The sequence below is a fragment of the Stegostoma tigrinum genome, chromosome 26, assembly GCF_030684315.1.
Source record: "Stegostoma tigrinum isolate sSteTig4 chromosome 26, sSteTig4.hap1, whole genome shotgun sequence".
Taxonomy (NCBI): Eukaryota; Metazoa; Chordata; class Chondrichthyes; order Orectolobiformes; family Stegostomatidae; genus Stegostoma; species Stegostoma tigrinum.
Window position 1 is genome coordinate 46,837,803 of NC_081379.1, and position 16,447 is coordinate 46,854,249.

The 16,447-nt window shown below is 39.1% G+C and overlaps 1 protein-coding gene across 2 annotated transcripts in view; it reads left to right on the forward strand.

The window, feature by feature from the left end:
* Positions 1-16,447, forward strand: part of patz1 (POZ/BTB and AT hook containing zinc finger 1) — a 58,116-nt gene that overhangs the window by 22,583 nt on the left and 19,086 nt on the right. For both annotated transcript variants that reach the window (XM_048556663.2, XM_048556664.2), the window contains exons 2-3: positions 5,162-5,225; positions 11,408-11,579. In XM_048556663.2, coding sequence (XP_048412620.1) covers positions 5,162-5,225; positions 11,408-11,579 — 236 coding nt within the window. The remainder of the gene's footprint in view (positions 1-5,161; positions 5,226-11,407; positions 11,580-16,447) is intronic.

Genomic DNA, 16,447 nt, shown 5'->3' on the forward strand with positions numbered 1-16,447 from the left:
TGAAATTTAATAAGAAATTTGGAAAAAAAATGAGCTGTTCTGTGGCTATGTTGTAAGAAAGCTCTCCAAAGACTGATAGGGATGATATTAAGGATCAAGAGAGGGTAAACTGTTGTTTATAGATACATATGTGCATATTTGTTTGAAGAAACAACCTAGAAATGGTGCAACTGTCCTTTTAAGGTCAAAAAAATGGCAGGTGAAATTTAGTAAATACCAGTGTGCTCCTAGGAAGAAAAAGTGAGCAGCATTTGTACAGAGTGAGTTGTGTTCAAATAACTATGGACCAAGTTTGAATTTTGTTCTAATTACTGAGTTTGAAAAATATCACCACACCTTCAGAAACCCGAGGTTGTAACTCTGAAATTCCTTAATAGCAAAATGGATGTACCTGTATCTTTTTGTAGCCATTCAAGAAGGCAACTAACCAAATTTCTTAGGAGTAATTAAGGATACACAATGCATACTGGCCTTGTGCTGTCCTGAACCCAAGATCAGATATTAAAAGATGAATAAACTAAGGAGAAAAATGAACCAAACGCTTGAAGAAACACAGTAGTTGCAAGAAGTCATTTGGATTCCTATAGTGCCCTGATTAACCATACCTTGAGTGCTATGGCCATTTATTCAATTCTGTGATTCTATAAATTGTCCCAATAGAGTCGGGTCTTCAACTACTTCCAATCTTTATTGCTGTGCTGATCATTTGGAACCCCAAAATACTTTTGAGGGTTTTTAGCCCTTAATTCCAAAATGTGTTCTTTAGAAAGACGATGACTGTAGAGCTTGATTAATGGGCTAGGATTAACTAATAATCGCATAGTGAAGGCACTGCTAGATAGCAGTGATCATAATTTTGAATTTTGCATTAATTTTAAAGGAGAGAGGAATGGTTCTGATTCCTTTCATTTAGATTTAAATAAGGGCACTTATGGCATGAAAGTTGAATTGATTAATTTGTATTGGCAAATTAGATTAAAGATAGATTAATAGAGGTGTAGTGGCAGACAATTAAAGGAATATTTCAGAAGGGATTAACCTACTGTATGTGGATACTAGAAAGGTTAAAGATAGTATCGAATTGAGAAAAAGCACACTTGTGTAAACACAGGCAGTAGTAGCTCAGGAGTTTGAACAAAATGTATGTAAAAGCAAAGCATGATCAAAAACATTGAGGGAAAATTTCAAGGACAAGAGAAAGCTAGCCAAAACTATAAAAACAAATAACGATTTCTGTAAATATTTCAAGAAGACTAGTGTGTCCTGCAGAAAGATTATGGAGAATTAATAGTGGGAAGTAAGGACATGGCAGATCAATTGAACAGGTACTTTGCATCAGCCTTCATGGTAGAGGATGCAAGTAACATCTCAGAACCCACCATTAATCAGGAAATGGAAGAGAGGGAGGAACTCCTAAAAGTGGTACTGAGTAAATTTCTGGAGCTGCGAATAAATAAGTACACAGATCATGTTGGATTTTCATCCTGGGATCTTAAATGAATTGATTAGTGAGGTAGTTGAAGATTGGGTTTTAAATTTCTAAAACTCCCTTGATCCAGTGAAAGTCCCATTAGATTGGAAGATAGTAAGTGTAAATGCTTTATTCAAAAAGTGACGGAGTTTCAGAAAGAAGTAACTGATGAGGAAAGTGTAGGCCTGCATAACACACAGCACTTCTCCCTCTTAAGGTGCCATTTTGAGACTCTAGGCAACTTCAGCAGCATCTCCAAACCCACAACCTGTTCAGTCTAGAAAGGCAAAGTCAGAAAGTGTTTGACAGCATTATACATAATTGCATACACATTTTTTTTATTGCTGGGTCAAAATTGTACTTAATTGCATTGTTGGAGTTCCTTCTGCACCATACACTTTGCAGTAGTTCAAGGAGAAGGCTCTCCACTAGTTTTTCAACAGCACGAAATTATAGCCCAGGTAGCTTAATATCTGTATTAACATCAATCATGATCTGTTGAATGGTGTAGCAATCTCAATGGGCTGAATGGCATGTTTTTCCTCATATGTCTCCCTCAAGCCCAAATTTAGTTTAATGTTCAGAATTGAATATAACTTTAAAAGAAGTGGAAAAAATAAACTGGAAATTAAGACATCCATTGTACAGAAACTGTGTTTAGAGTAGGTAAAACTTGAAAATCGGAGGTAATGACACTACTACTGCACCACAAGAGGCCCAGTAAGCTAAATTAATTTTTAATTTAACCAATTTTTCCTAATCAACTTGTTCAGGGATGTGATAACAATTCTGGAGAAGGTGGGACTTGAACACGGGTCCCTCGGCCCAAGGGTGGGGACACTACCTCTGTGCCACAAGAGGAGCCTAGTAAGCTGAATTAATAGGTCTAACTTGAATGAATCATCTGCGCTATGCATTAACAGGATTGGCTACCACAGAAAGTGATTGCAGAACTGAATGTGTCTTCAACAAGAGTGCTAAAAGGGAGGGTAATGTACCTACCTCTACCCCAGGGTGCTCAAGTTCAAGTCTCACCTTTTAGAGGTTATACAATAGCATCAATGAAATGGTTGATTTGAAATGATCTGAACCAGATTGCTAAAGATAGGAATTTGGTGAAGGTGCAAATCAATTCAAAAGGGAATGAGGTTTAATTTGACTAATTAGCAATTTAAGCTACTGAACCAATTCATCTAATAAAACTAAAATTTGTGATTCAATTAACAAACTAATAAGATCAGACAGGTAAAACTGAGCACGTGGTATAAGATAATTGCAGTACGTGGGAGTTTAAAGATCCTGGACACCTGCAGCTCAAGGAGATCAGAGATAATGAAAACACACAAACAAGGAGAAGGTTATCATCCTGCAAATGCCCCCTTAATCCCTACACTGTCTTCTATTAGTTAACCCTCTATCCACGCTAATATACTACCTGCAACCACATTCTCTAAAGGGCATCTGGTCACTCTCGCTTCTGTCTCTTTATATATTTAAAGAAGCTTTTGCTGTCCGTCTTGATACTATTTGCAAATTTACCCTCAAAGTTTATTCTCCTTCTTTTATATTTTTAGTGCCTTTTTTAATATAATTTTAATATATAATATTATAATTTTCCCAATACCCAGGCTTACCACTAATCTCTGCCACATTGTATGTTCTTTCTTCAATCTGATGCTATCCTTAATTTGCTTGGCGGTCACATCCCCCCCCTTGAATTCTTCTTCCTCATTGGGATGTTTCTTTGCTGTGAGCCATGAGCAATTTACTTAAACATCTGCCATTGTTTCTCAACTGCCTTTGCTGCTAAACCTTTTTCCCAGTCTACTGCAGTCAGCTCTGTCCTTATTCCTTTCTAGTTACCCTTAAGCATAGCACCGTTGTTTACAACCCAAATTCCTCGTCAAATGCACTGCTAAATTCTATCATGTTACGATCACAATCTGAGAGGATCTCATACTCTAACATAATTTATTAAATCTACCTCATTATATATCATCTGTTCCAAAATAACCTGATCCCTAATTGTATCCTCAATGCATTGTTCTAAGAAACTGTCCCAAATACACTCTCCAAGTTCTTCCTTGTGGCTTTCTTTGACAATCTGACTATCAGTCTTGAAACATTTCAAAGAATTCCCACATGCGCTAAAGTCCCGACTTTAGCATTCTGCTAATGATGCAGTTCTGCAGTCACTTTGAGCTCCAGACTGTTTCGTTTATCGGTTTACATGAGTTTACCTGTAACATTGAATATGTTCTTTTTGGAATTCACTGTTTTGATTGTCTGTAAAAGCATACACATTCCAGGTACAGAAAATCGTGTATTTAATTGCTTGTGTGTGTGTTCCAGCCATGAAAGTGGTGAATCTGCTAGATATGGTTTTCTGGCTAGGACTGTTTTGGGGCATGTTTGCTAGCCCTTTCCTCAAGCAAGATGAGCAGAAATTAAGATGACTGCTCAGATTTGTGCTTGGCGACTCACAGGTTCACAGCCTTTTTTTGGTTGCAAGGCATCCATCGCTGTAGAGCTTTTTGATGACCCTGGCAGAAAACGAAGTACCTGGAGTGTGCTGATTGCACTGTAGCCCTCAACCACCTTCATAGCCATTGGTGTGTGCATGTGCCATGTCATCAGGTTAATGTGCTGTGAGAATTTGATTCCCTTTTTTAAAAAAAGGTTCACCCTCTGGATCTGCTCAAATCAACGTAGCAGGCTTTAATAAGATTTTAGCTGGAATGGCTTTGTTGGAACAATAGACTGTGAGCAGAGCCACAATGAATCTGCCTTCCTGACATGCAAGGATCACTGCCAATGGGAAGCTACTATTCATTGGAGCCTTTGGGGAAACCAGAGGAGGAAATATTAAATCAGTGGAGTTAGATTCACCATCAAAAACAGAATTGTAGTTTGATTGCAAGTTTTCTGAGTAGCATTAATGAATAATGCATGACCCTGTGCCTCAGCCTCATGACAATGCTTCCACACTTGATTCCACTGACAAACCCTAGGAGTAATTTTACACAGATCTGAATCCAGGACTAGCAGTCATCCCAAAATTAGCATTAAGAGCCGGGTAGAATCAAAGTTGGATGCAATGAGACCAATTGAAAGGCACCATGGAAACAGAGAAATCAAATGCCAACGTTCTCCTTACAAAATGATTGAAACTTGGCTTAGCCTTTCAAAGCATACTTTGGCCCTTGTGAGTACCTGATGAAGAAAGTGTCTGCCTAAGTAACTCACAGTGCTTCACCCTCTAAAAGCGCCATTTTGAGACTCACCTTGACTTACAGCAGCACCTCCAAACCCACAACCTGTAAAGTTTAGAAAGCCAAAGTTAGAAGGTGTGTCATGATACCATACTTACTTGGACATATGTTATCATTCATTCATTCATTATTGCGGGGTCAAAGCTGTACTTAATAGCAATTTTGGAGTTCCTTCTTCACCATACGGTTTGCACCAATTCAGGGAGAAAGCTTATTCGTTTTTCAGCTTTAAATACCAGGCTTGCCAACAATGCTTAATTTCTTAGAATTAGCAAAAGAAAAAAGTATTTGATCATGTACAATTGAGATGTGCCCTGAAGTTCTGTGTCTTGTGCATGTATTTAAGAAAATGTGTGTTTCAAAAATAAAATCACCTTACATTTCAATACCTTTCTAATTTTAATGTTTTCTTTTACAGACCTGATCACTTGAACGGCCACATCAAACAAGTTCATACTGCAGAGAGACCCTTTAAATGTCAGGTGAGTGGGCTGTTCACCTTTCAGTTTGCAAAGCCTAATGTGTGGAATTGAACTGTCCAAGGGGAGATCCTCTGCTCATTGTTTGCCTTCTTTCAGTTCTACAGTTTCCTCATCAGCTGCTCATAAGAGCCTCTAGCGTCCACTTCAGTGATAAGCATGACTGGGGAGAGGATTCCATGAGTCAGTACAGTGTGGAGCTGGAGAAACACAGCAAGTCAGGCAGCATCAGAGTAGGAAAGTCTACGTTTCAGGTCATAACCCTTCATCAGACCTGATGAAGGGTCCCAACCTGACACCCAAAGTATCGGCTTTCTCGCTGCCTGACCCGCTGTGCTCCTCCAGCTCCACACTGTATTTACTGTGACTCCAGCATCTATAGTTCTTGCTATCTCCGAGAAAATTCCATAAGGCAATTTCCTTTTGCCTTTTTCATTTGTGTGTAAAGGAAATGCCAGTTCTCTCCTTGAAGGATAATCTGCCTGTAAGCATCTGTTATCTAGTTCATCCACCATCGTCATCAAAAATTGCTGGTTGCACCATTGGATATGGCTTGTAACCTTGCTCATGGGACCCTTACCTGGCCCTAGAGTGACTCACTAAAAGCAAGGATGATCAACCCCTGAGGCTCAAATGATTTTCCTCAGACATAATGAATTTAGGTAACTCCATCCCTTTTTCTGTTGCATTAGCTGCATCTGGACCATTGAAACACACAGTTTCATAGAAAGCGTGGTCCTGTCTTCACTCGTTATCCGCCCATCAGGATAATAATTAGATACAGGAATTCTAATTAACATTAACTTTCCCTAATTCAAGAACACTTCAGACCAATTCCAGCAATTTTACTAAATCAAAACCAAAAGAACTGTGGATGCTGTAGATCAGAAACAAAAACAGAAATTGCTGGAAAAGCGTAGCCAGTCAGGCAGCATCTGTGAAGAGAAATCAGAGTTAATGTTTCGGGTTTGGTGACCATTCCTCAGAACTGGTCTTGTCACCGGACCAGAAATGTTTACTCTGATTGCTCTTCACAGGTACTGCCAGACCTGATGAGCTGCTCCAGCAATTTTATTGCTGTCTTACCAAACAATAATATATTCTGTAAATGGTAATTTGAAATTATACTATTCAATAGATTAAAAAGAATTCAAATTTATTTTAGCAAGTTTGAGAAGCATCGAGTATCTTGTTGAATTTCAGCTAATGAGGTAGTTTTGATGTGTTGTCGCCGTTGTAAGAGAGCAGTTAGTATGTGAACAGCAGCTCCCACAGATAGTAGAGTGGTAATGACCAGATAATAACCTGATGATAGGAGCTGAAAGAACTGCAGGTGCTGTAAATCAGAAACAAACAGAATTTGCTGGAAAAGCTCAGCAGGTCTGGCAACATCCGTGAAGAGAAATCAGAGCTAACATTTTGGGTTCTGAGGAAGGGTCACTGGACCCGAAATGTTAACTCTGATTAATCTTCACAGATGCTGTCAGACGTGCTGACCTTTTCCCAGCAAGTTCTGTTTTTGAACCGGTTTTTAAGATGTTGATTGGAGGATAAATGTTGATCACCACACCGGGGATAATTCTCTTCTTTCTTCAAAATAATGTCACAGGATCTTTTATGTCTTATCATTTATCTTTTTTAATGGGAGATAATGTTACTGGACCAGGCAGTGGTTCAAATTCCCCAGCATGTTCCCATGTAACTGCAGAAGGTGCCACACGTACCTCTTCATCTCTCCCCTGCCCACCATCCAAGGAATTAAATGGTCTTTCCAAGTGAAGTAGCATTTCACCTCTAATTTCTCCTGTCTGGTCTACTGCATTTGCTGTACCCAATAAGACCTCCTGTATACTGGAAAAACCAAACTCAGACTGGGTGACCACTTGCAGAACACCTCTGGTCCGTTCGCAAGTATGGCCCTGCTCTTCCCATAGCTGTTCATTTTTAACACAGCATCCTGCTCGCATTCCCGCTTATCTCCTTGGCATGCTGCAACGCTCCAGTGAATCTCAGCGCAAATTGGAGGAACAACTTCTCATCTTCAGACTAGGCACTTTACAACTTCTAATTTAATATTGAGTTCAGCACCTTCAGATTGTGAACTCACTCACATTTCTCCCATTTCATTTAGCTTTACTTGTATTCTCTGTCACCATGTCCTTTTTCCCCTCCCCTCCACCCACTCCAGTGGGACCATCTGTTCTTTCCTGTTTGATAGTTGGAAACACCATTGTTCTGCCACACTCGCATTCTGACCACTTGATGTACACAATCAACAGTCTCTCTCCTCAACTCCCCACCCCACACTATTGCATAAATGTTTCCCCCTCCACATTTCATATCAGCTCTGATATAGAGTCACCTGAACTTGAAAGGTTAGTTTGTTCTCTCTCCATGGATGCTGCCTGGCCCAGTGTCATCTCCAGCAATTTTTGTTTTCAGTTCATATACCACCATGGCAGTAGGTGGAATTTAAATTCAATGAATAAATCTGGAGTTAAAATACAATCTCAGTAGACCTTGTACCACACAGTGTCAACAAAAAAGACTCACCTGGTTCACTGATGTCAATTGGGGAAGGATGTCTGCTATGCCTTCCTGGGATGGCCTTCACATGACTTAAACATGATTCAGCAAAATGGTGACTCTTTATAACCCTCTGAAAGGACTAAGCAAGCCACTAAATTGTATCAAACCACTTTGAGGCCTAAGGAAAGGAAGATAATTGGGTGGACCACCTGACCTCAAAATTGGCACTGGAAACTAAATGGCAAATACAGCCCTGTCAAACTTGGAAACTTCTAAGTAACCTCTCAATGTCTGTGCCAAGATTTGTGAGAGCTGACTCTCAGACAAGTAAAGCAAAACCTGGCATAAGCCCTAATCATAGAATAAGACTTTAGAATCTCCTGAACCTGACCATGACCAATTTTCTAGTCATTGGCCTTAAAGTATTAACTCAATTTGCATCTCTATAGGTGCTGCCAGATTTGATGAGTTTCTACAGCACTTTGACTTTGTTTCATATTTTTAGCATTTGCAGCACTTTGGTTTGAGTTCTCAACATGGACTCTGAACTCTGTGGTCCTCTGGGATCTGGCCAAGCACAGGCAAGGAAACCTGCAGGTTATCACTGAATGCTCCTCTCAGTTAATGAATCAGTGCCTCTCCATGTGGAACATCACTTGGAAGAAGTACTAAAGATAGCAAGGGCACAGAATGTATTCTGCTTGGGCAACTTCACTGACCAAGAGTGGCTTGCTAGCACCACTACTGACTGAACTGTCTGTGTCCTAAAGGACATAGATATTAATCTGGGTTTCCAGCATGTGTTGAGGGAACCAACAAGAAGGAAGAAAAGCCTATTTGATTTTGTCCTCATCAATGTACTTGTCGTAGATGTCCATGGTAGTAAGGTGTATCCACATAATCCTTGTGAGACAAAGTTGTATGTCTTCGTTATGTTGTGTGGTACCATCACTATAGATTTCAAATAGATCTTGCAATTCAAAACTGAGCATCCATGAGGCACTGTTGGACTGGACCATCTGAAAAGAAACCAAAATTGTATGACATCTGTGCAGGATTAAAAAATGAAATTCTGTTCTCAATCGCAAAACGTTTGCCTTGTATGCCACCAAAGTGTATCAATAAATAAAAAGGGAAATACGGGATAACACCACAAAGCGTATTAGAGGATAGTTTTATCTCAAGCAGCATGCTTTTGACAAAGAAGATTATAGAACTGATGGCTGATTTGAAGGCGTAACAGTATTTTTTTCTAAAGTCGCAACAAAAGATAAACCTGCATTGAAGCATCATTTCACATTTGTTACCTATTGTTAGATCAAGAGATCATTCACGGTTGAAGAAATAATTAAAGAAGCAATGACTATGGCAGTTGACTTCAAGAACACCGAAGAAATAACAGCAGCAATTCAAAGCATCTTACTTGTTGATTGCATCATCGCAAGATGAGTGGATGTTTTGTACAAAGGTGTCTTTCAGCAACTACAGTATTTGCAGGACTGTGAATGCTTTTCACTGCAGTCAGTTAATCTGTCAACATTATCGACATGGCTCAGCTGATTATTTTCATGCACATGGGTTTTAAAGGAATAACTAACTCACTATTTTGTCTGTTAAAGACAGAACAAGGGATGAGAATCTCTGCTTTGAATTCAGGAGGTAGGTTTTTGAGAAAAGCATTCCAATCAAGAAACTGATTTCCATCACACCTGTTGGTGCACCAGCCATCTTCAGCACAAGTACTGGCTTTGTGGCAGAAATGATCCTGAAATCCCCTCGTTTGCCAATTACCATTGTTTAATCCACCAAAAGTATTAATAAGTAGAGTGTGGACTTTTCTCACACAATGAAAGTTGTTGTCAAGATTGTAAACCAGATTCGACCAGAAGCCTTTCGTCACCGGTTGTTTAAATCCTTGCTACGTAAGACTTCTAGACCATAAGAAATAGGAACAGAAGTTGTTCAGCCCTTCCGGCCTGCACTGCCATTCAGTAGAATCATGGCTGATCCAAAATTTATCATTTCTTCTTTTCCTGCATTTACTTGCTGCAACTAATGATTAACTAATCTTCCGGTTGTAGTGAGGTAGGTTAAGTCGAGAGAAGATTCTTGAAAGATTTTCTATTTGGATCTGATGCTGAAATCGTCATTGTTCTTAAGTGGAGGAAAAAGTGTCCAAGTGCCCAAAAGGGTTCCTTACAGACACAGTGTCAAAACTGAATGAGCTGAACGCTTAACTGCAGTATAAGGACATAGACTAAGTAAATATGCTGCATCACTTCAAATCTGGAGAAAATACGCAAAAAAATCAAAGAAACATGATCCCACCCAGAAAGCATCTGTGTGCACCTGACAAAGTTACCAGAGGAATTAAACAGGTGATCTCAGAAGTTAAATGTTGGAATAAATCATAATATTTAATCAAACCTGTTTCTTCAAGTGAACATTGGTACATTGACTACCAATTTCAGGTGTCTGATGTACTAAGCATTAGAGTTGTTATGGAGAAAATTGCTGTTTATAATGATACTGAACTGAGAGCCACATTTAAGGGACGATGTTACTTGGGGCCTCATAAACAGCGATAAATACCTGCTTCTGTCCTCCTGTGCTTTTAAAGCTTAGAGTTGCATGGAATAAACATATGACTACATTTTCCCAAATGAAGAGCAGTGTGGAGCTACAACTGACAGATAATGTGAAGTCATAGGTGTTACACCTGAGAGTTGGTGAGTAGAGGACATGTTTAAGATATGCGGTTTTAGTTTTATTTAGGACTAAAAATACATTGCTTATATATTTTCTTTGTGATAGATAATGGGTGGCACTTAAATGCAAAGTGATCTTGTGCTTCAGAAAATCAGAGACCACTAACCAAGCAGAACAATGACAGCAGATACATGAGAGCAAAACCAGTTGCAAGTTCTCCTCCAAGTAACAAATCATCCTGACCTGGAAATGTATGACTGTTCCTTCATTGCCACTATGTTAAAAACCTGATATTCCCTAACAGCACTGTAGGTGTATCTACACCACATGGACTGCTGCAGTTCAAAAGGCAGCTCAACCACTACCCTAGATAACGAGATGTAGAGCTGGATGAACACAGCAGGCCAAGCAGCATCAGAGGAGCAGGAAAGCTGACGTTTCAGATCTGGACCCTTCTTCAGAAATGGAGAATCATTTCTGAAGAAGGATCCAGACCCGAAGTGGCAGCTTTCCTGCTCCTCTGATGCTACTTGGCCAGCTGTGTTCATCCAGATCCACACCTTGTTATCTCAGATTCTCCAGCATCGGCAGTTCCTACTATCTCTCAACCACTACCTTCTTGGAGCAATTAGGGCTGGGCAGTACATTCTGTCCTAGCCAGTGATGCCCTTTTGTCTGTAAAATGTATAAATGAAAGGTCGCCCTGAGAGGACAGGTTGTGACTTGGTTAATACTTCAGCCAAAAGACTACCCTTACAGCTGCACAGCATTCCTTAGCATTTCATTGGGAGTATTAGGCTTGATTTTTGTGCTCAGTTCCTGAAGTTGGTCTTGAATTCTCAATCTTCTGGCCCAGGGGCAAAAGTGAGACTAACGTAGTCACAGCTAATGCCACTGACACTGTCAGCAACCAGAATGATTTCCTTTTTGTTCACGTGTTCCCACAGACCTGCGAAGCTTCCTTTGCGACCAAAGACCGCCTGCGTTCTCACTTGACATGCCATGAAGAGAAAGTCCCCTGTCAGGTGTGTGGGAAATATCTACGTGCAGCTTATATGACTGATCATGTCAAAAAGCATAATGAAGGACCAAATAACATCTGCAACATCTGTAACAAAGGTAACTTTTAAAAAAAATAATTCAAGGATTAAAGTGCAGTCATTTAAAGTTTAGCCCAGTATGCTGTGCTGTTTAACTCATTCAAAGTTTCTACAATTGGGATGATCTTTGAATCTCTGAGGAAATTTTTTAAATGCATAAAAATAATAAAGCCAAAGTAAAAGTTAGCAATAATTTGCATCATGGCTTAATTGTGAAGTGTTTTATGGTTAAGTTGAAAAAGACAACTAAGTTTTTCTGTACTTGGAAAGATGTTAGTAACCTTTAATTAAGCAGTATGTTTAGCATGTGCCTGGCCTCCCCGTGGAATACATACAGTACTACAAAGTGTCACAAATACAACTTATTTATCATATTTAAATCCAGTTATCTCAGAAGTGAATTTGGTAATCATCGTTAACTGCATATTGTTGATAGAAAGGTAGAAAATTTACCAATCGGTAAACAACTGCCATTGGTAAACTGGTAAATGAACGGGAATCTGATGATATTAATTAAAAATGTGCTGAAATTGAGTATGGTTATAACCTTAAATATTTCAAGAATTTTATCGACATGGTGCAATTATAAACTGATTACTATAGGTTTACTCTGTTTTCTTTTTCAAAGTAGCTTACTTCTAAGATTAGACCTTGTTTTATTCTTTTTGTGGCAAAGTCTTGTGGGATGTTTAAGAAGCAATTAACAGTTGGATGCTTTGAGCAGCTGAGGGTGAAGGTAAACCAATTTTTATGTAGAAACTTGTTGAAAAGGCCGTATGATTTTACTAGTCCATCCTGTGAAATATCAAGAATTTGGAAACTAGACTTTGATTGACTTGTGATTTCATCTGTCAGCTTCAATGCTGAGCATGTGATTCATTTAGTTTATTTAGCCTAAGGTTTATTTTGTCTTTACCCCATCATTTCAAGCTGTAGTTTTCACAGCAACTAAGTGCTATTGATGGAAAATAGTAATGCCATTCTGTTTTCATCCTCATTTTAATGGATAAATACAATACTGTACTATACAGTTGTGCTTGATGTAAGACTTCTATCACTATACAAATCTTGTGATTTTTCCTAAAAACACCCTAGAATACACAAGATTATTTTTCTCCAGATTTGTTGTTGTCTCATTGTTCTTCTTGTATCACTCTTGTTCTTAAAATTGGAACAGAATTTTCAGGTTGCATTGTTGTAAATGCTAGCTGTCTCCAAACTGACCAGTGCACATCTTGTTCTTTGTGTTAAAGACTTGCATTTATTATATAACATTTTGCATTACCACCAAACATATTGAAGCATTTTACAGCAAATGAAGTGTCTTTGAAGTCAGAGTCATTGCTATAATGTAGAAGACACAACAGCCAATTTGCACAGAGCAAACGCTCTCAAACAGCTTTGTGATTATGATCAGGTAATCTGTTCTTGTGACTTCAGGGATAAATTTCGGTCAGGACATTGGGGATAACTGCCTTAATCGGTCAAGGTAGTGCTGTAAGATCTGAAAGATTGGATTTGCAGTATTGCTTGTTGGTGCCCTGTTTATGAGAAATTTAAAAATGATTCCCAATCTGCCTACACAGGCCCTCACTTATTTTTCTTAAGTTCTCTGCCTGATGGCGAGTCCTTGGTAATTATTCACCGCAACTAAGCAGTGTACGATGATTTTTCCTAAAGACTGAACTGTGGAGACACACCCTAAGCCCATTTCAACTAGAGAGAGGGTCAAACATCACAGTGTTGACATTGATCTGATCCATGCTGTAGCCATCTAGCTAACTGAACTTATCAGCCCCCAAGGTTCAGTTAGGACCATAATTTATTTTCTCCATATTTTTCCATATACGTTATCATCCGTTCAGTTCTATTATTGGTAGTATTTGATTTATAGATTGGTGAGCTGAAAATCCTTGAATTTGCCATTTCAATGGGAAATCCTTTGAGCTCTCGGTTGCTGTAGTTTCATTTAGATCAAGAAATTGTGCTTACTGCATCCCTTTAATGAATAATATCAAAAGTCTGTATAATGATGTAACTCCTACAGCAAAAATGCACAATAGGTGGCAGATAGAAGGGGGCAAATTGGATGGTTCTGTGCTTTCTGTAACTGCCGCCGTCTTAGAAAGCAGCAGCCCAGTAAGTATAGGTAATTTTATGATTATTTTCTGGGCTTCTCTAAGCTTTAAGCGCTGCTCTGTATGGTCAAAGTGATGATTACTGAGTATCAGTGTTTAGATTTGACTGCTACGCAAGTTCACTCTATAACTGGTGTTGCTGCTGTTCTACAGGGTCACCTTCTACACCACAACTTCTAGCGAACTCATCCAGTGTAACAAGACTTGGTCAGAATTTTTTTTTAATCCCAGGGGTGGTTGTTTGCCATTTTCAGAACCAGAAGCATGGTGTTAAATCTAAAAAGCCATTTGGCATCAGCTGTACCTATTCTCTTCACCATTTTCACTCCATAAGTTTACGCAAAGACAAACATTTGACTATGTTACAAAGCTTATCATTACTCTGGGGAAAAGTGACACTCTTACATCTCAAGTTCTGTTTACAGTCAATATGCGCTGTAAAACATCTTTGTTGCCCACCTCCCATCTCCCTGTTTAATTAAATTTTATACCATGAAATCTGGTAATCTTTCTATGCTGAGCAGTGTTCACAATGCAACATTTTCTTCGGGTTACCCCACATGTTCTTAGATTGTATATGTGGCTTTTAGGTATAAAAATCAATCTACATAACCTCAACAATGCTTTCTGGCCTCAATCTAGAAGAATGCCTTTATTTTGCCAACTTGATAACCCTTCTCTTTCCAATATTAGCCATCATGTTGCCTTGGAATTAAGTTTTTATGGTGAACCAAATCATGATTTTTGAGTGTGATAGTATTTTTATCCAATACATGATGTAAAGCACCTGTTTGATAATTATAACCAGGATGCTGAGAGCATTACAGAGTGTGTTTCCAGTGTTTGAAGGGTCGGTGTAGGACATCTGAGAGACATTATTTAGGTGATCATGTCAACAGTGATCCAGTTTCAGAGGAAGCAAACTTTTCCAGATAAATCTGTCTCACTGATGTTTATTTTGCAACACAAAAGAAATCAAGGATAAACCGTGCAGTGTGGGGTCCAGTTTAATGAAGAACAATGCAATTACAACATTGGCTAGTTGATGCATTGCAGAGATCCGGTGAACTTCTTTTTATTTCAATTCTTTTAGCCCTATTTCTCATTTCTTGCTCACGCATTTCCATTGATGCTTTAGTCAGAAATATTGAACTATCCAGATCTCCTCACTGAATCTCTGAACTAATGTGCGTTCAAGCATGTTTGGATGGTGAGCGCTAGGATAGGTTGATCTTTGCCCCTCCCACCTTTCCACCAGGAGTGCAATTTGACCCGGAACAGAAGGATTTGTTTGACACTATACAAATCCAATTTGAAATTTTGTGCTCAGAGTCAAGCTACTCAAACCAATGTAGGATGAATATGAGATTTTCCTGTGTTCCTTGAACGTAAATGATGTAGATTGATAAGAATACACAGTCTGAGCCAAGTCTTTTACTACTAATCAAGATAGGGATTGCACTGCATTGATCCTGAGTCATTGCATGGCTATGTGAAGTGAGTGAATGCAGAGCTGGTGGCTAGAATAATGATGGCCATGACACAGACTGTCTTTAATTGTCATAAAAACCCATCTGCTTCACTACTGTCCTTTTGCGGAAGGAAATATGCTGACTTCACCTGGTCTGGTCTAAATGTGATTCCAGACCCACAGCAATTTGGTTGACAAGTGCCCTCCATGCAGTTAAGGATGGGCAATAAATTCTGGTCCGCTCAATGATGCCCTCATCCCATGAACAGTTTTTTTTAGAAAAGTAAGCATGTGCCCCCATCCCACACCATTACCTCAGTTCCACCAGTTTGATCTCATCTTTTCTTTGAAGGCATTCACTGTACTGTGCTAAGGTCCCACAAGCACTGACTGCTTTCTGATATTCCACTGAACTGCCAGTTGTTAGTACATGATCCTCTGCAGGCTATCCTACAATCGCATGTAATAATACTGGTGCTACTAATGCCTGAACTGTAAGTGAGCTGAACTTCCTCGTTAGTGAGGCTTGGTGTCTTTTCAGCTGTTGAATTGGCAAAGATTATGAATATCCAATGTTTTTTCGTTTTTGGCTTCTTTCTGCTTGCTGTTGCTGGTGGCTGGCTGTTCTATCAACTTACTCATGTTCAATAGTTCCTTTTGTTTTTAATGACTGCCAACTATTATCAGATGGCCTGTTCTGGATAGTTAATCACTGTAGGAATTTTACAGTTGCTATTTGTGATTTAGTTTATTAACTCTGCTGCCACTGTATATTGTTCAGTATGTATTTTCTTTTTGTTACATTTTTCTAGCCTTATTTCTTTTTACTCTTGCTCATCCACTACTACTTTAGAAAGAAGAATTGAACTGTCAGTTTTGCAGCGATCACCATGCTGAATCTCTGAACTAATGTGCATTTGAGTATGTTTGGATGGTGATCACCTAGGATGGGTTGATCGTAACCAGTCCATTCCCAACTTTCCAATGGGCATGCAATTTGACCTGGGATGGAAGGATTTGTTTGCCTCAGTGCAAATCCAATTTGAAATTTTGTGCTCAGAATCAAGTTTCTCAAACCAAAGTCCAATTCTGAAGACTTGTAATTACTTACTCCCTGCATGTTTACATTCTGTATGCAGCCGTCTACTGAACGGTCAGATAAACCAAACTTCTGACAGCATCTACCTGTTCTGCTGGGTTGCAAGGATTGAGGGAAAACTACTCTAATTGATTTTCTTTTAAATTGACATCGAATCTCCATCCCATGCCATATACCAA